This window comes from Oncorhynchus nerka, linkage group LG6, assembly GCF_034236695.1.
Source record: "Oncorhynchus nerka isolate Pitt River linkage group LG6, Oner_Uvic_2.0, whole genome shotgun sequence".
Lineage (NCBI taxonomy): Eukaryota > Metazoa > Chordata > Actinopteri > Salmoniformes > Salmonidae > Oncorhynchus > Oncorhynchus nerka.
In genome coordinates, this window is record NC_088401.1 from 64114081 (window position 1) to 64134776 (window position 20696).

The 20696-nt window shown below is 43.2% G+C and overlaps 1 protein-coding gene across 1 annotated transcript in view; it reads left to right on the top strand.

The window, feature by feature from the left end:
• The window catches only part of LOC115130837 (GPI ethanolamine phosphate transferase 2-like), a 118571-nt gene that overhangs the window by 68296 nt on the left and 29579 nt on the right, over positions 1–20696 (top strand). The window contains exons 9-10 of the mRNA XM_029662353.2: positions 13475–13905; positions 18974–19165. Of these exons, the coding sequence (XP_029518213.1) occupies positions 13475–13905; positions 18974–19165 (623 nt within the window). The remainder of the gene's footprint in view (positions 1–13474; positions 13906–18973; positions 19166–20696) is intronic.

Here is a 20696-nt window from a genome sequence, read left to right on the forward strand (position 1 = left end):
GTGCTGCTGCTCGGTCATGGAAACCTATTTAATGAAGCTCCCGACACACAGTTATTGTGCTGACTTTGCTTCCAGAGCAGTTTGGAACTCGGTAGTGAGTGTTGCAACCAAGGACAGACGATTTTCCACTTTGCGCCTAGACTTTTCCATTTCACAATAACAGCACTTACAGTTGATCGGGGCAGCTATAGCAGGGCATACATTTTACGAACTGACTTGTTGGAAAGGTGGCATCCTATGACGGTGCCACGTTGAAAGTCACTGAGCAATGAGTAATGCCATTCTACTGAAATGTTTGTCTATGGAGATTTCATGGCTGTGTGCTCGATTTGATATACATGTCAGTAACGGGTGTGGCTGAAGTAGCCGAATCCATTCATTTGAAGGGGTGTTCACATACTTTTGTATATATAGTGAATGTTTTGATTATTAGGTTCATTCAATGCTCTCTTACTTGATGTGTTAGCCCAGTTAATAATTAGAACATGCTTCTTTCATATTGGAGTCCTGAAAAAAGCATTCGCAGGAAATGTTTTACATTAGCTTGTTTAGTCTTCACACACAACTGATGGTGAACTTAAAAAATACAATTAAAAAGTTGGCGGGGAACAAGGCATTGCTTCCAATTATTCACTTAGTACGCCTTGATAGGTTTACTTTGTGTCTGTCTCAGCATGCCTTGGGAAACCGAAGCGGGGAGAGAAGGGAGCCTTGCGGGATTCCTTTTCTGATTAAAAACCCGGTCTAGCAAAAAGCTAGAGATTTCTATGTATTATGGATCCCCAAAGCAGCAGCTACTCTTCCTATGGTGTTGTAACTGAGTCAGGTCTCCTTGCTCGCACACGCTTTTTCAGTTCTGCCCACACATTTTCTATAGGATTGAGGTCAGGGCTTTGTGATGGCCACTCCAATACCTTGACTTTGTTGTCCTTAAGCCATTTTGCCTTGGAACTTTGGAAGTATGCTTGGGGTCATTGCCCATTTGGAAGACCCATTTGCGACCAAGCTTTAACTTCCTGATGTCTTGAGATGTTGCTTCAATATATCCACATCATTTTCCTTCCCCATGAAGCCATCTATTTTGTGAAGTGCACCAGTCCCTCTTGTAGCAAAACACCCCCACAACATGATGCTGCCACCCCCGTGCTTCACGGTTGGGATGGTGTACTTCAGCTTGCAGGCCTCCACCTTTTTCCTCCAAACATAACGATGGTCATTATGGCCAAACAGTTCTATTTTTGTTTCATCACACCAGCAATACTTTGCCCCAACACAAAATAGTTGTTTGAAATGTTTCCCTGTCCAGACACAGTGACACGGCGCATTGAGGACATCGCAGAGAATATGGAACAACAATGAAAGACAAGGTAAAGTATTTCTCCTTGTCCCTGGATGAGAGCAGTGATGCACATGACCCGGCGCAGTTGTTGATATTCTCTTGAGGCATAACCCCAGGCTTAGTCATTACAGAGGAGCTTGCTTCAGTGCAGTCAATGAAGAGCACAACCACAGGTAAATATTTATTGGAGGAGGATAATAAGTGTGAGTAAGTGGGACTGAGTTTTGAAAAGTTACCCAGTGTGACCACTGATGGGTGCCCAAACTTGACAGGAAAAAACGTTGGCCTTTTGAAAAGGATAAAAGATCAAGTAGCTGTGCTGAACCCAGATCAGAATTGTTTTTCCTGCATTGCATTATTCATTTACATTACATTTACATTTAAGTCATTTAGCAGACGCTCTTATCCAGAGCGACTTACAAATTGGTGCGTTCACCTTAAGACATCCAGTGGAACAGCCACTTTACAATAGTGCATCTAAATCTTTTAGGGGGGTGAGAAGGATTACTTTATCCTATCCTAGGTATTCCTGAAAGAGGTGGGGTTTCAGGTGTCTCCGGAAGGTGGTGATTGACTCCGCTGTCCTGGCGTCGTGGGGGAGTTTGTTCCACCATTGGGGGGCCAGAGCAGCGAACAGTTTTGACTGGGCTGCGCGGGAACTGTACTTCCTCAGTGGTAGGGAGGCGAGCAGGCCAGAGGTGGATGAACGCAGTGCCCTTGTTTGGGTGTAGGGCCTGATCAGAGCCTGGAGGTACTGAGGTGCCGTTCCCCTCACAGCTCCGTAGGCAAGCATCATGGTCTTGTAGCGGATGCGAGCTTCAACTGGAAGCCAGTGGAGAGAGCGGAGGAGCGGGGTGACGTGAGAGAACTTGGGAAGGTTGAACACCAGACCGGCTGCGGCGTTCTGGATGAGTTGTAGGGGTTTAATGGCACAGGCAGGGAGCCCAGCCAACAGCGAGTTGCAGTAATCCAGACGGGAGATGACAAGTGCCTGGATTAGGACCTGCGCCGCTTCCTGTGTGAGGCAGGGTCGTACTCTGCGGATGTTGTAGAGCATGAACCTACAAGAACGGGCCACCGCCTTGATGTTAGTTGAGAACGACAGGGTGTTGTCCAGGATCACGCCAAGGTTCTTAGCGCTCTGGGAGGAGGACACAATGGAGTTGTCAACCGTGATGGCGAGATCATGGAACGGGCAGTCCTTCCCCGGGAGGAAGAGCAGCTCCGTCTTGCCGAGGTTCAGCTTGAGGTGGTGATCCGTCATCCACACTGATATGTCTGCCAGACATGCAGAGATGCGATTCGCCACCTGGTCATCAGAAGGGGGAAAGGAGAAGATTAATTGTGTGTCGTCTGCATAGCAATGATAGGAGAGACCATGTGAGGTTATGACAGAGCCAAGTGACTTGGTGTATAGCGAGAATAGGAGAGGGCCTAGAACAGAGCCCTGGGGACGCCAGTGGTGAGAGCGCGTGGTGAGGAGACAGATTCTCGCCACGCCACCTGGTAGGAGCGACCTGTCAGGTAGGACGCAATCCAAGCGTGGGCCGCGCCGGAGATGCCCAACTCGGAGAGGGTGGAGAGGAGGATCTGATGGTTCACAGTATCGAAGGCAGCCGATAGGTCTAGAAGGATGAGAGCAGAGGAGAGAGAGTTAGCTTTAGCAGTGCGGAGGGCCTCCGTGATACAGAGAAGAGCAGTCTCAGTTGAATGACTAGTCTTGAAACCTGACTGATTTGGATCAAGAAGGTCATTCTGAGAGAGATAGCGGGAGAGCTGGCCAAGGACGGCACGTTCAAGAGTTTTGGAGAGAAAAGAAAGAAGGGATACTGGTCTGTAGTTGTTGACATCGGAGGGATCGAGTGTAGGTTTTTTCAGAAGGGGTGCAACTCTCGCTCTCTTGAAGACAGAAGGGACGTAGCCAGCGGTCAGGGATGAGTTGATGAGCGAGGTGAGGTAAGGGAGAAAGTCTCCGGAAATGGTCTGGAGAAGAGAGGAGGGAATAGGGTCAAGCGGGCAGGTTGTTGGGCGGCCGGCCGTCACAAGACGCGAGATTTCATCTGGAGAGAGAGGGGAGAAAGAGGTCAGAGCACAGGGTAGGGCAGTGTGAGCAGAACCAGCGGTGTCGTTTGACTTAGCAAACGAGGATCGGATGTCGTCGACCTTCTTTTCAAAATGGTTGACGAAGTCATCTGCAGAGAGGGAGGAGGGGGGGGGAGGAGGATTCAGGAGGGAGGAGAAGGTGGCAAAGAGCTTCCTATGGTTAGAGGCAGATGCTTGGACATTCGTCAGGAGGTGCTCTGTAAATGTGTTCAGAAAATTAGCCATGTTGTGATTATAGTTACTAAAGTGGTAAACTTCATAAGAGCAAACGTGAGATGACTGAGTTTGGGGAAGGTGCTTAAAAGGGTGTGGGACCTGAAGTCAGAGATTGCTGAGTTTTTGCAAATTAAAGGGAAATATGTGGATTTCCCTCAACTGCAAGATAAAGAATGTTTGGCTGATTTTACCTTCACCGTGGACATCATGGCCGCCATGAATGAACTGAATTCCAAACTACAATGGAAAGTGCCTTTTTGCGCATCGAATGTACAGCCTTGTAAAAGCCTTCAAGGGAAAATTACTCCTCCTGACCCGCCAAGTAGAAGCCAACAATCTCACCTACCTTGCGACACTACTAGTCTGTTCCCTCTCGGATGACCAGCGGGAGTATACATCGCTGCTGCGTGCTTTGAACGGTGAGTTTTCTTGTCGTTTTGAGAATTTCAAAGTGTTGGAAAATTACATGTTGGTTTCCTCTACTTTCACCTTCAATGTGAATAACGCTTCCACTGACCTGCAACTTGAGCTCATTGATCTTCAGTCTGAGGCAGTGATTGGAGAGCTTTTCAAAACAATGTCACTGACAAGGTTCCATGCATCTCTCGATTAAGCTTTATTTAACTAGGCAAGTCAGTTAAGAACAAATTCTTATTTACAATGACGGCCTACCGGGGAACAGTGGGTTAACTGCCTTGTTCAGAGGCAGAACGACAGATTTTTACCTTGTCAGCTCGGGGATTTGATTCTGCAACCTTTCGGTTACTGGCCCAACTCTAGGCTACCTGCTGTTATATTTTTCATATATTTATTTATGACGTGTGGTTTTGGATTATTTGCATGCCCCTGTACGTGTTCTTGACAACACATTTTGGGTTTGAGTTTTCACTTTAAAGTGTAAATGTCTCTCGGTTACCAAACTAACTGCTTCTTTACATGTTGGTGTGAGATTTTGTAAAACCTCCCAACCGCTAGTACTGTATAGACTAATAAACCGCCCTTATCAACAAACTCTCACTGTGGAATAAGACGTTTATCCACGTTTCTCCCTGCTATTTTCAAGGCACAGATCATCTCTTATTGACTCTTACCTCTCAGCAATCCTGCGCATAGCAATGTCAGAAACTATACCGGACTTCACTGCTCTAGTCAATGCCCATCGGAGACTTCACTCCTCACCCTGATTGAGTAGTTTAAATGTAATGCTGAGCTCTCTCTTTGTCTTTTTGTTCATACCCATTAACGAGTTCTGTCCGTGGTGCTGAATGCACAGTATACTTTTTCTTCCGTGTAGTTCATTGCATGTTTAATAATTAAAATACCTACCAAAAGGAGAACATGGAAGTGGTTTATTTCTGTGCATGTTAAAAAAGTAAAATAAGTAGCATATCTGGAAGTGATTTACAGTAGATATACCTGTCAACACAGTCATACACATGATGTATAATCCTGTAATATTATTCTGGCATGAGATGGCAAAAATATATTCTAATGTGGCCCTCCATGGAAAATAATTTCCCAGGCCTGATATAGGGGATAGGGTGTCATTAAGGACTCAGGCAAAGACTTATGTGACAGTGCGTGAACACAAACAGCACTGTGGATGATAAACACGCATTATGATCAAACGGGATCTCCGGCAGTGTGCCAGTTTGGTATTGGAATATAGATTTATACATACAGTGCATTCGGAAAGTATTAAGAGCCCTTGACTTTTTCCACATTTTGTTCCACATTTTAGCCTAGTTCTAAAATGAATTATAAATAAAACATTTTCCTCATCAATCTACACGCATTACCCCATTATGACAAAGTGAAAACACATTTTTTGAAATGTTTGCAAATTTATTACAAATAAAAAACAGAAATACCTTATTTAAGTATTCAGACCCTTTGCTATGAGACTCGAAACCTGCTCCAGACTGCTCAGGACCTCAGACTAGGGCAAAGGTTCACCTTCCAACAGGACAACAAGCCTAAGCACATAGCCAAGACAACACAGGAGTGGCTTCGCGACAAGTCTCTGAATGTCCTTGAGCGGCCCAGCCAGAGCCTGGACTTTAACCCGATCGAACATCTCGGGAGAGACCTAAAAATAGCGTTATAGCGACGCTCCCCATTCCTCCTTGAGAGGATTTGCAGAGAAGAATGGGAGAAACTCCCTAAATACAGGAGTGCCAAGCTTGTAGTGTCATGCCCAAGAAGACTCGAGGCTGTAATAGCTGCCAAATGTGCTTCAACAAAGTACTGACTAAAGGGTATGAATACTTATGTAAATCTGATATTTCCGTTTTTTTATTCATATAAATTAGCAAATATTTCAAAATACAGTATTTGCTTTGTCATTATGCGGTATCGTGTGTAAATTTGATAAATTTTAGAATAAGGCTGTAACATTGACACCCCTAAAGATTCTAGCAGACAATGACTACTTCAAGTTTGTGACTCTACACATTTGTTGGATGCATTTGCAGTTTGTTTTGGTTGTATTTCAGATTATTTTGCCCAATGGAAATTAATGGTAAATAATGTATTGTCATTTTGGAGTCACATTTATTGTAAATAAGAATATTATCAGTTTCTGAACACTTCTACCGTCGTGGCCAAAAGTTTTGAGAATTACACAAATATTAATTTTCACAAAGTCTGCTGCCTCAGTTTGTATGATGGCAATTTGCAAATACTCCAGAATGTTATGACGAGTGATCAGATGAATTGCAATTAATTGCAAAGTCCCTCTTTGCCATGCAAATGAACTGAATCCTCCAAAAACATTTCCACTGCATATCAGCCCTGCCACAAAAGGACCAGCTGACATAATGTCAGTGATTATCTCGTTAACACAGGTGTGAGTGTTGACGAGGACAAGGCTGGAGATCACTCTGTCATGCTGATTGAGTTCGAATAACAGACTGGAAGCTTCAAAAGGAGGGTGGTGCTTGGAATCATTGTTCTTCCTCTGTCATCCATGGTTACCTGCAAGGAAACACGTGTCGCCATCACTGCTTTGCACAAAAAAAAGGGCTTCACAGGCAAGGATATTGCTGCCAGTAAGATTGCACCTAAATCAACCATTTATTGGATCATCAAGAACTTCAAAGAGAGCGGTTCAATTGTAGTGAAGAAGGCTTCAGGGTGCCCAAGAAAGTCCAGCAAGCGCCAGGACCATCTCCTAAAGTTGATTCAGTTGCGGGATTGGGGCAGCACCAGTACAGAGCTTGCTCAGGAATGGCAGCAGGCAGGTGTGAACGCATCTGTACGCACAGTGAGGCGAAGACTTTGAGGATGGCCTGGTGTTAAGAAGGGAAGCAACGAAGCCACTTCTCTCCAGGAAAAACATCAGGGACAAACTGATATGCTGCAAAGGGTACAGGGATTTGACTGCTGAGGACTGGGATAAAGTCATTTTCTCTGATGAATCCCCTTTCCGATTGTTTGGGGCATCCGGAAAAAAGCTTGTCCGGAGAAGATAAGTTGAGCGCTACCATCAGTCCTGTGTCACGCAACAGTAAAGCATCCTAAGACCATTCATGTGTGGGGTTGCTTCTCAGCCAAGGGAGTGGGCTCACTCACAATTTTGCCAAAGGACACAGCCATGAATAAAGAATGGTACCAACACATCCTCCGAGAGCAACTTCTCCCAACCATCCAACTAAGTGGCTCGGGGAACAAAACATGGATATTTTGGGTCCATGGCCAGGAAACTCCCCAGACCTTAATCCCATTTAGAACTTGTGGTCAATCCTCAAGAGGCGGGTGGACAAACAAAACCCCACAAATTCAGACAAACTCCAAGCATTGATTATGCAAGAATAGGCTGTCATCAGGAGTTAATTGACAGCATGGCCCAGAAGTTAATTGACAGCATGCCAGGGCAGATTTGCAGAGGTCTTGAAAAAGAAGGGTCAACACTGCAAATATTGACTCTTTGCATCACCTTCATGTAATTGTAAATAAAAACCTTTGACACTTATGAAATGCTTGTAATTATACTTCAGTATTCCATAGTAACATCTGACAAAAATATCTAAAGACACTGAGGCAGCAGACATTGTGGAAATTAATATTTGTGTCATTCTCAAAACATTTGGCCACGACTGTACATTCATGTGGATGCTACCATGATTCCGGATAGTCCTGAATGAATCGTGAGTAAGGTACAAAGGCACACAGATCATACCCCCAAGACATGCTAACCTCTCACCATTCCCAATAACAGAGGAGGTTGGTTGGTTTCATTTTTGTATTCATTTTTCAAATTATTTAACCTTTTATTTAACTAGGCAAGTCAGTTAAGAACAAATTCTTATTTACAATGACGGCCTACCCCGGCCAAACACTAACCCGGATGACGCTGGGCTAATTGTGCGTCGCCCTATGGGACTCCCAATCATGGCCGGTTGTGATACAGCCTAGAATCAAACCAGGGTCTGTAGTGACCACTCTAGCACTGAGATGCAGTGCCTTAGACCGTTGTGCCACTCGCCGAACACACCATAATTATTAACTTGACTATGCTTAAAGAGAGATTCAATGTCTGATTTAGTTACACATCTACCAATCACTGCCGTTCATTGTGAGGCTTTTGAAAAGCTTCCTAGTCTTTGTAGTTGAATCTGTTCTTGAAATTCAATATTTGACTGAGGGACCTTACAGATGTTGTATGTATGCGGGACAGAGGAAGGGTCATTTTTAGTATTTTATTAGAAACCCCATTAGTTATTGCAAAAGCAGCATCTACTCTTCCTGGGATCCACACAAAAGATGACATAATACAGAACATTAATAGACAAGAACAGCTCAAAGACAGAACTACATACAGTGGGGCAAAAAAGTATTTAGTCAGCCACCATTTGTGCAAGTTCTCCCACTTAAAAAGATGAGAGAGGCCTGTAATTTTCATCATAGGTACACTTCAACTATGTCAGACAAAATGAGACAAAAATATCCAGAAAATCACATTGTAGGATTTTTTATTTATTTATTTGCAAATTATGGTGGAAAATATGTATTTGGTCACCTACAAACAAGCAAGATTTCTAGCTCTCACAGACCTGTAACTTATTTTTTAAGAGGCTCCTCTGTCCTCCACTCGTTACCTGTATTAATGGAACCTGTTTGAACTTGTTATCTGTATAAAATATACCTGTCCACAACCTCAAGCAGTCACACTCCAAACTCCACTATGGCCAAGACCAAAGAGCTGTCTAAGGACACCAGAAACAAAATTGTAGACCTGCACCAGGCTGGGAAGACTGAATCTGCAATAGGTAAGCAGCTTGGTTTGAATAAATAAACTGTGGGAGCAATTATTAGGAAATGGAAGACATACAAGACCACTGATAATCTCCCTCGATCTGGGGCTCCACGCAAGATCTCACCCCGTGGGGTCAAAATGATCACAAGAACGGTGAGCAAAATTCCCAGAACCACACGGGGGGACCTAGTAAATGACCTGCAGAGAGCTGGGACCAAAGTAACAAAGTCTACCATCAGTAACACACTACGCCGCCAGGCACTCAAATCCTGCAGTGCCAGACGTGTCCCCCTGCTTAAGCCAGTACATGTCCAGACCCGTCTGAAGTTTACTAGAGAGCATTTGGATGATCCAGAAGAAGATTGGGAGAATATCATATGGTCAGATGAGACCAAAATATAACTTTTTGGTAAATACTAAACTTGTCGTGTTTGGAGGACAAAGAATGCTTAGTTGCATCCAAAGAACACCATATCTACTGTGAAACATGGGGGGTGGAAACATCATGCTTTGGGGCTGTTTTTCTGCAAAGGGACCAGGACGACTGATCCGTGTAAAGGAAAGAATGAATGGGGCCATGTATCGTGAGATTTTGAGTGAAAACCTCCTTCCATCAGCAAGGGCATTGAAGATGAAACGTGGCTGGGTCTTTCAGCATGACAATGATCCCAAACACACCGCCCGGGCAACGAAGGACTGGCCTAGCCAGTCTCCAGATCTCAACCCCATAGAAAATCTTTGGAGGGAGTTGAAAGTCCGTGTTGCCCAGCAACAGCCCCAAAACATCACTGCTCTAGAGGAGATCTGCTTGGAGGAATGGGCCAAAATACCAGCAACAGTGTGTGAAAACCTTGTGAAGACTTACAGAAAACATTTGACCTCTGTCATTGCCAACAAAGGGTATATAACAAAGTATTGAGAAACTTTTGTTATTGACCAAATACTTATTTTCCACCATAATTTGCAAATAAATTCATAATAAAAACTACAATGTGATTTAACCGGATTTTTTTTCTCATTTCGTCTGTCATAGTTGAAGTGTACCTATGATGAAAATTGCAGGCCTCTCTCATATTTTTAAGTGGGAGAACTTGCACAATTGGTGGCTGACTAAATATTTTTTTGCCCCACTGTACATTTTTTTCAAAAGGCACACATAGCCAACATATCAATGCATACACACAAACTATCTAGGTCAAATATGGGAGAGGCATTGTGCTGTGAGGTGTAGCTTAATCTGTTAAAAAAACATTCCATGCAATAATGGCTCTATATAATACTGTACACATTCTTGAATTTGTTCTGGATTTGAGGACTGTGAAAAGACCCCAGGTGGCATGTCTGGTGGGGTAAGTGTGTGTGTGTGTCAGAGATGTGTGTAAGTTGACTATGCAAACCATTTGTGATTTTCAACCTATTGTTTCTTATAAAAAGAAATGATGCAGTCAGTCTCCCCTCAACTCTTAGCCAAGAGAGACTGGAATGCACAGTTTTTATATCAGCCCTCTAATTACAATGAAGAGCAAGACGTGCCGCTCTGTTCTGGGCCAGCTGCATCTTAATTAGGTCTTGCTTTGCAGCACTTGAACATATGACAGGACAATAATCGAGATGCATTTTTTTTTTAAATAGAGCCTGCAGGGCTTGCTTTGTGTAGTTTCAAAAAAGCAGAGCATCTCTTTATTACGGACAGACTTCTCCCCGTCTTTACAACCATTGAATCTATATGTTTTGACCATGACAGCATACATGGACACACATGGTTTGTTTAATGCCAATGGCAGGTCATTGGTAAAAATATAAATTAGTAGAGGGCCTAGAGAGCTGCCCTGCAGTACACCACACTTTACATGTTTGACATTAGAGAAGCTTCCATTAAAGAAAACCCTCTGAGTTATATTAGATAGCTATGAATCCACAATCTTCTTATCAATTTATTTCAACCAGTCATCAGTCATTTGTGTCAGTGCAGTACATGTCGAGTGCCCTTCTCTATAAGCATGCTGAAAGTCTGTTGTTACTTTGTTTACAGAGAAATCGCATTTTATTTGGTCAAACAGATTTTTTTCCAACAGTTTGCTAAGAGCTGGCAGCAAGCGTATAGGTCTGCTGTTAGAATCAATAAAGGCCGCTTTACCATTCTTTGGGTAGCGGAATTACTTTGGCTTCCCTCCAGGCCAGAGGACAAAGACTTTCCTCTAGGCTCAGATAAAAGATATGACAGATAGGAGTGGCTGTAGAGTCAGCTACCATCCTCAGTATCTTTCCCTCTAAGTTGTCAATGCCAGGAGGTTTGTCAATATTGATAAATAACAATCATTTTTCCACATCTCCCGAACCAACTTTACAAAATTCAAACTTGCAATGCTTTTCTTTGATTATTTGTTATTTTATGCATGAATACGATGGCTCACTGTTCATTGTTGGCATTCCCTGCCTAAGTTTGCCCACTTTGCCAATGAAGTAATAATTTAAATAATTGGCAACATCAAATGTTTTGTGATGAAGAAGCCATCTGATTCGATGAAAGTTGGAGTTCAATTTGTCTTTCTGACCATAATTTCATTTAAAGTACTCAATATTTTCCCCATCATTCTTTATATCATTAATATTGGCTTCATAATACAATTTTGGCTTATTTTTGTTGAGTTTAGTCACACCATTTCTCAATTTTGCAGTAAGTTAGCCAGTCAGATGTGCAGCCAGACTTAGCCACTCCTTTTGTCCCATCTCTTTCAACCATACAGTTTTTAAATTCCTCATCAATCCATGGAGCCTTAAGTTCTAACAGGTGCATGTTTAGTCGTTCAAAATCATGTCAATTATTTCCATGTAAATTATGTGACTTGTTAAGACATTTTACTCCTGAACTAATTTAGGCTTGCTTAAACAAAGGGGCTGAATACTTATGCAACAACTATGTTTTAGTTATCAAATTTGTTATTTATCTTAAAAATAACAACTATTCTTCCACTTTGACAAAGTATTTTGTGTAGATTATTGAGAAAAAAAGACAATTAAATCAATTTTAATCCCACATTTTAACACATTTTTTAAAGAAATCCAAAGGAGGTGTAGACTTTTGCCACTTCTTTCCCTGCCATTTCGGATACCATAATTAGTACATTAAATCCCAGCCAATCCAGACTAATCTTGTTGGGATTCAAGTGCCCTCAGTCCCTCAGCTCAGGGACCTTAAACCAAGGCAGGATAGAGGGATGACTAAGAAAAGAGAGCTAGACATTGTGAGTTTTTTCCCCAAAAAACTTTGTTTACACAAACAGCACTCTGTTTACATATTACGTTTTCCCCTCCACTGAGCTCGCCGCGAGGTGCGTTCCTCCCCGTTGATGGATGAGCTGCGCTTGGCGAGGACGAGCCGCTCGCTGTGGAGCAGCGTGTTACCGTGACACGCCACAGAGAGCTGTCACTCACCCCTCTGTCCTGCACACAAGTGTGTACATGGAAAGGGATCACTGCAACTTACATTTACACATACCTGTTGGAAGGAGATTGAGAGGCAAAAAATGAATATTATAATGCAAACAGTAAATAGATTTCAACAATCAGTCATTAGATTTACTGTAATGAGCTTTCCTTTTGACTTTATTAAGATGTTTGCCCTGAAGCACAGTACATTTACATTACATTTAAGTCATTTAGCAGACGCTCTTATCCAGAGCGACTTACAAATTGGTGCGTTCACCTTAAGACATCCAGTGGAACAGCCACTTTACAATAGTGCATCTAAATCTTTTAAGGGGGGGTGAGAAGGATTACTTTATCCTATCCTAGGTATTCCTGAAAGAGGTGGGGTTTCAGGTGTCTCCGGAAGGTGGTGATTGACTCCGCTGTCCTGGCGTCGTGAGGGAGTTTGTTCCACCATTGGGGGGCCAGAGCAGCGAACAGTTTTGACTGGGCTGCGCAGGAACTGTACTTCCTCAGTGGTAGGGAGGCGAGCAGGCCAGAGGTGGATGAACGCAGTGCCCTTGTTTGGGTGTAGGGCCTGATCAGAGTAAACACAGTAAACATTAAACAAGTAATCAGTAAACACTCTGTCCCTGTGTGTTTTACCTGCTGCCTCCAGTGACAGTGTTAACTTAGCGGGATCAGAGTAGTGCACTTACTTACTCTGTTAGGCCCCCTCTGAGTACTGACTCAACAACAAGATGCAGTTCACAGGACCAGGGGGAGTACTTTACAACTCAGTGTGGGGTGAAAACACACACACACACACACACACACAGGGTCTCACAGTCATCTGTGTTCTTGATATGTTATCGTGTTAGAGGGACCTTGTCTATACTATCTTTCTCCATTCACTTGTGTTCCTCTATATGGACCTGATTTTAATTACATCCTTTAACTTGATCATTTTGGCAAGTTCAGGTGACTCTGTATTAATTGTATCACTTTGTTGTGAAGCCATCTCTATTCTGTTTACATTTCTTAATTTGACCAATGTGTTTGTTTAATTAGTTGTTTATATTCCAGTATTGGCCTGAGAGAGAGAATCACATTATGCTCAATCTCCCTTCCTCTTTTATTTTCTTCCCTAGTCTCCATCCCATGGTGGTGTCAGTGGTGGGTGGTCTCTGTCGGAGCTGGACATTCTTCTCCTGGCGGGCACGGCTGGCCACACCCTCAGCCTGTCGGCCAGCAGCTTCGTGGAGGAGGAGCACCAGGTCTGGTACTTCCTGCTTAACACCCTCTGCCTGGTAGTCTTACAAGACGTCTGTCGCAAGTACTTCCGGGAGCGCCGTGCCAACTTTGGGAGCTTGGAGGACGAAGACTACCTCCTCCCCTCCAATGAGGGGGACGCGGTTGCCTCACCGTTAGCTGATTTGGGGGTGATGGATGCAGGTTCGGAGAAGTGGCTGGCCCTGGCTACCCCACTGCTCACCCTGGCGTGTTGTCGTCTGCTGCGCTCGCTCAACCAGACCGGGGTGCAGTGGGCTCACCTGCCTGACCTGGGACACTGGCTCAACAGGTGGGTGTGCTGAAGTTTGATACTTACTGTGTATTGTTGTGTTGTGTGTTACTTCACTCAGGATGAATGTTGCCATAAGCAGAGCTCCATACACTACTATATACTGTAGTGCAAGTTGAATATAATAAATTTTCTTCATTTGCAGCAACCTTTTTTAGTTAGCTTTTTGCCTGTTCATATCTTTTGCCCAATTAATAAAAATTCTGGGTACACACGCCAAACATTTTGCACCCCACTGCTTTGTAAGGCCATCGGCAGTGATTACCCCCCCCCCCCCCCCACCCCCACCGGGCCTCTTTTCCAGCATTCATTGGTTTTCACGCTGCATTGTTACTGAATGTCAACTTTACTACTGAGTGTTGCACACAGCACTAGAGAGCCTCATTAGCTTGTGAAGGACCCAAGTCGGAGTACCTGTTCTAGAGGGCTGACTCACAGGCAGTACTAAGGTTGTCGCCCCAGAGTTGGTTGACTGTTGTATACTGAATCAAAATATTAACGTAACATGAAAAGTTTTGGTCCCATGTTTCGTGAGCTGAAATTCAAGGGCCCAGAAATGTTCCATACGCACAAAAAGCTAATTTATCTCTAATTTTGTGGACACATTTGTTTACATCACTGTTACTGAGCATTTCCCCTTTGCCAAGCTAATCCATCCACCTGACAGGTGTGGCATATCAAGAAGCTGATATGCATGATCATTTTTGGCAGTATGTCTAACCGGCTTCACAACCGCAGACCACGTGTAACCATGCCAGCCCAGGACCTCCACATCAGGCTTCTTCACCTGCGGGATCGTCTGATACCAGCAACCCGGACAGCTTATGAAACTGAGGAGTATTGCTGTCTGTAATAAAGCCCTTTTGTTGGGAAAAATGTATTCTTATTGGCCAGGCCTGGCTCCCCAGTGGGTGGGCCTATGCCATCCAAGGCCCACCCACGGCTCCACCCCTGCCCTGTCATGTGATATCCATAGATTAGGGCATAATTTATTTATTTCAATGGGCTGATTTCCTTATATGAACTGTGACTCAGTAAAATCGTTTAAGTTGTTGCCCGGACTGGGCCGCAGGTAGCCTTGTGGTTAGAGCATTGGGCCAGTAACCAAAAAGGTTGCGAGATCGAATCCCCGAGATGACAAGGTAAAAATCTGTCTTTCTGCCCCTGAACAAGCCACTGTTCCTAGGCCGTCATTGTAAATAAGAATTTGTTCTTAACTGACTTGCCTAGTTAAATAAAGGTAAAATAAATCAATAAAAACTTAGTGGTAAACACCCAGGAAGTGTTTTTATCTCAATATTAAATCAGCACTATTATTTAATCAGCACGGACTATTTATGTGACTAAACTAGACAAAAATAGCAGCAAAAATGAACGCTGTTGTTAAGAAGCTACTTTTGTTTATTTTTGACCATTTTAATTGAAAACAATCACAGTAATAGTCAGTAGCCAGTCAGACATAATAGTCAGTAGCTTCTTAACAACTGTGATTGTTTTCAATTAAAATTGTCAACAATAAACAAAAATAGCTTCTTAACAACAGTGTTCATTTTTGCTGCTATTTTTGTCTAGTTTATTGTCCTTGGTGTGGACAGCCCTTTTAGTCACATAAGTCATATTGAATTCCTTGGTGTGGATGGCCCTTTAGTCACATAATAGTCATATTGAATTCCTTGGTGTGGATGGCCCTTTAGTCACATAATAGTCAGTGCATTGTTTTGTCAGGCAGGCCAAAACTCAATCCCACCAAAACAGGCTGAAACTTCAGGTGGTCTTTTCAAACAGCTCTTGCACTAAAAGGCATTATTGTAATTTTCAAAATTCATTTTATTCCAACCTCATAGTGTGGAAATGTATACAAAACATAGGAAAATCACATTTTGACTGCACTGTGCCTTTAAACAGCTACAACATAGTGAAGTTTTAGCTTGCCAGAAAACTTAGATCATTACCAAGCTTCTTTGTAGTGTTGCCCTGGTAAAGCAGTCCTTAGGGCTTTTAAGACATAAGGTGATCATACTGTACATGGATATGACAAGTCATATAATGCAGTATGGCATCATCATAATGCCTTATACTCATGGTCTCTGAGTAAGGTGTTAGGAATGTTTCAATAAAATTGTGACATTCAAAAGTGTGGCTCTAAAAAAGTGGGTGAGCTTCTGAACATACAGAGAACTCGGTGAGCCCCCCAGTACCTTGGCAAAGGATCTAGGCTAGTGAATGAAAGAACATTCCTTGTTTAGACCAAGAGAAAATGCATAGAGTGTTATCCATTAGAGCCTGCTACCTTACCTTATTATCTCTGCGGCACCATAATGGTAGCTAGTTTCCTCACAATCAAGGTTATAAATAAAAGTGGAGTAACTCCCATAGGAGCTAAAAGAAATGAGTCATATCCTTGGCTGTCTCTGCAGGTAGCATTAGGCTGTTCCTTTCTATTGTATGTTGAAAGCCTCTCTTCGGCTGCCCTGTAATTCTAAAGTGAAGAAAGCTCAAGGAAGATTTTATGGCCAAGATAACAAGCCTAGATGGCCTCTGAATCTGAGCCCAAATCAGATTATCAGTGGACCGCCGTACATTCGGATTCACTCAACGATGTAGAAAAAAACCTTGTGTGGCAGAAAGTTTACGGAACCTTCAGCGAACCCGTTCTTCTCATTTTGAACCCAAGGTTCTTCTGTCCATTAGCATTCTCACGGCTCCACAAGTAACAAGATGAATGCCTTGTGCTGGGGGCACTGGGTTCAGAGTATTGTGGATTTAGAATTAGCTGACCTTTTTCCTGTCTGCCGTTGCCCCCTTTTCCTATATTCCCCCTGCTCTATGCTGTGTGGGTAATGAGCTCCGGCATCGTTCCTCCTTCAAGGTGCCTGTCTGTTCCCCTTACCCAACCCAACCCCCTGCCCTGATACCAGGGCTATACTGTCCTTCTGGCATATCTAGGCTGCATCTCAATAGTTGATTGTGGCCTTTTCCTTTTCTCCTCTCTTTCAAATGCATTGATATGAATGCAAAGAAGGGTAGATGAAAGCACAAAAGTAGATGCTTTTGTTATCACCAGTCCAGTTATTTCTCATCAGGGTAGATAATGTGGAGGAAAGGAGACAAAGCAAGTTCCTTCAAGTTATTGTACTCTCTTACTCTATTGCTTCCCTGAGATGTTCTCTTTGGTCCCTGAGATGTTCTCTTTGGTCCCTGAGATGTTCTCTTTGGTCCCTGAGATGTTCTCTTCCTCCCTGAGATGTTATCTTTGGTCCTTGAGATGTTCTCTTTGGTCCTTGAGATGTTCTCTTTGGTCCTTGAGATGTTCTCTTTGGTCCTTGAGATGTTCTCTTTGGTCCCTGAGATGTTCTCTTTGGTCCCTGAGATGTTCTCTTTGGTCCCTGAGATGTTCTCTTTGGTCCCTGAGATGTTCTCTTTGGTCCTTGAGATGTTCTCTTTGGTCCTTGAGATGTTCTCTTTGGTCCTTGAGATGTTCTCTTCCTCCCTGAGATGTTCTCTTTGATCCTTGAGATGTTCTCTCAGCTTCCTGAGATGTTCTCTTTGGTCCTTGAGATGTTCTCTTTGGTCCCTGAGATGTTCTCTTTGGTCCCTGATATGTTCTCATTGGTCCCTGAGATGTTCTATTTGGTCCCTGAGATGTTCTATTTGGTCCCTGAGATGTTCTATTTGGTCCCTGAGATGTTCTCTTTGGTCCTTGAGATGTTCTCTTTGGTCCATGAGGTGTTCTCTTTGGTCCCTGAGATGTTCTCTTTGGTCCCTGAGATGTTCTCTTTGGTCCCTGAGATGTTCTCTTTGGTCCATGAGATGTTCTCTTTGGTCCATGAGATGTTCTCTTTGGTCCATGAGATGTTCTCTTTGGTCCATGAGATGTTCTCTTTTGTACCTGAGATGTTCCCTTTGGTCCCTGTGAATAAGGACAAAAATCAAACACCCCAAAGCCTAACCTAATCCTAGCTCCTAACCCTAAAACTAACCCTACCTCCTCACCATAAACCTAATACTAACCTTAACACTAATTCTAAACCTAAACCCTCTAGATATAGCATTTGGCCTTGTGGGGGGACTAACAAAATGTCTCCAGTTGGTCCATTTTTTGTATGTTTACTATTCTTATGGGGACTTCTGGTCCCCACAAGTATAGTTAAACATGTTCACACACCTCCACCCAGACAAATCCAGCTCATGTGCTCCGTCAGCAGCAGATTTGAATTTAGAATGGAAAATGAATGTGTTTATGCAACAAATGTTAGTGCATCGAACCGAATCACATCGATTAATTCCTCTAATCAAACCGAATCGCACCGAATCGTTTCAAACTAAAATGTATCATTCCTGTATTGTATTAGAGCCCATATCTAGATACGTATAGAATCATCTTGAAAAGGAAAACTTGCACGTCCCTAGTAAATGTGCCATTCTTAATACCCCCTCCTATTTTACAATGTATGACTGTGGTGTGAGTCCAAGGAAATAACCTGGAATGGCACTAAACTCCACAAGAAATATCTTAATGCATACAATATAGCTTCTACCCCCGAGCCATAAGACTGCTGAACAATTAATCAAATGGCCACCGGACTATTACATTGACCCCCCCATTTGTTTTGTACACTGCTGCTACTCACTGTTTTATTATCTATGCATAGTCACTTCACCCCTACCTATATGTACAAATTACCTCTAACCTGTACCCTCGCACTCTGACTCTGTACTGGTACCCCCTTGTATATAGCCTCGTTATGTTATTGTGTTTTATTATTTTTTACTTTAGTTTATATGATAAATATTTTCTTAACTCTTCTGGAACTGCACTGTTGGTTAAGGGCTTGTAAGTAAACATTTAATGGTAAGCCCTACACTTGTTGTATTCGGCGCATGTGACAAATAAAGTTTGATGTGATTGTTTTCATTTTTGAATGTTCATCGGAACAAAGTCAAATACATTTTTTAAAACAGATGTGTAACAAATTAATTGTGAAATTAGTGCAATTACTCACTAACTCTAGTGTGTAATTAGTGCAGTTTGAAGTGGTTTAAATGTATATCTGTTCTGTCTCTGTAGCTTCGAACACAAGATGGTGCTATCCTTGTTCGCCGCCTTGTCATTGGCTCTGATCTACTTCCTGGTCCAGCGGAGATGTTCCTGGGTGTCCAAGATTGCCCTGGCCCTTGGCCTTCTGGGTGTATACAGCTACCGGGCGGCGGTGGGCAACGTTGTGTTTCCGTGGCAACATGGTGGTGGAAACATGTCCAAGTAAGTTTTCACCGACTGGGTGTACAAAACATTATGAACACCTGTTCTTTCCAGGTGAAAGCTATGATCCCTTATTGATGTCACTTGTTAAATCCACTTCAATCAGTGTAGATGAAGGGGACGAGATGGGTTAAAGAAGGATTTTTAATCCTTGAGACATGTATGTGTGACATTGAGGGTGAATGGGAAAAACAAAAGATTTAAGTGCCTTTAAACGTAGAATGGAAGTAGGTACCAGACATCTAAAAATAAAAATGCTGTGTTGTATTTGCCTGTTTTTCGAGCCATTTGATATGTGATCACATCATGGCTCGTTAATGAAGGCTATACCTTAAGGCCTACATCAGCATAAAGTACACAGCAAGGCCACAGAGGAAGAAATACGAGGGGAAAAAACAACCTTTCAATCATTTGTAGCCAAGTAACCCAAGGGGAAAACTGCTTTGAAACCCCTTATTGCTGTCTGATTAGAGATCATTGTGCTCATGTCCTTAGCCTGGCCCTTTCTGTATCAAGGTGATTAATGGTCCAATCAGAGAGGCGGATCGCTTTGTTTACCCCCGTGCTTTTGATTTCTAATGACCAAATGTGGAGCTCCTTTGCTCTGCCACTTGGCTCAATCCCTCCCTATCACCAGCCAGCTAATCAACCCTTAGTACCCAGCCAGCTGCATCTTGTCCACAGCCCCGTTGACTGTGAGAGCATAATAATGAGTGTTCAGGTGCTGCTGCCCAGTTATCCTACCCCCCTTCCTCGTCTCTTACTAGACATGTTCCCTCCCCTCTCCACGCTCTACTTGACATTGTCTCTACTCCCACCTACTCCCACCTACCCTCTCACCCCTACCCACCCTTACCCCTCGTTGCACAGTACCAGGCGCACACCAACACTCCATATAATTGACAACGCCGCCGTGTCAAGTCGCCGAGTCATTAATCACCGCGGGAAGGTGTTTATGCTGGCGCTGCGGCAACCTCCTGGCATTTCCATTAAGTTGTGTCTACAACAGTGGTGGCCCCGGCTCAGTCACTCGCAGCCAGGCTAATCTGGTAGCATGCGACCCCTTCATCCCTTTGTGGCTTATCACACTGACCTAAATAGCAGAACGAGGGTCTCCCACACTGTCTTGTTATGATAGTTCAGGCTGAATTGTTTTTGGTGTTTCGTAGGTCAAAGTCTAAAGGACAATTGGGCTTGACTGACAGCAAAAAAAAAAAACATTTCGATTTTTGGGGGGTATGGTTCTTGGTATAGCTCTCTAGGCAGTATTGTTTTTCTCTCCCAATGACGACATAATTATCCTTGTAATTTCCTTAACTTTAAAATCATGGAGAATCACCTGTGACATTTTATGGTCTTCACTGTAAGTAGTTGGTTGGTACAGATGTCGGATCTTAACTTGATCACTCTTGTCACAGAGAATTTTCCTGCTGCATCAGCAAATTCAAATGAGCCTTGTCAATCCCTGAAAAACAGCAGTTTTCTTTCTCTCATTGCAGGAGCAGTCGAGTCATTGAGATCAGGGAAAATG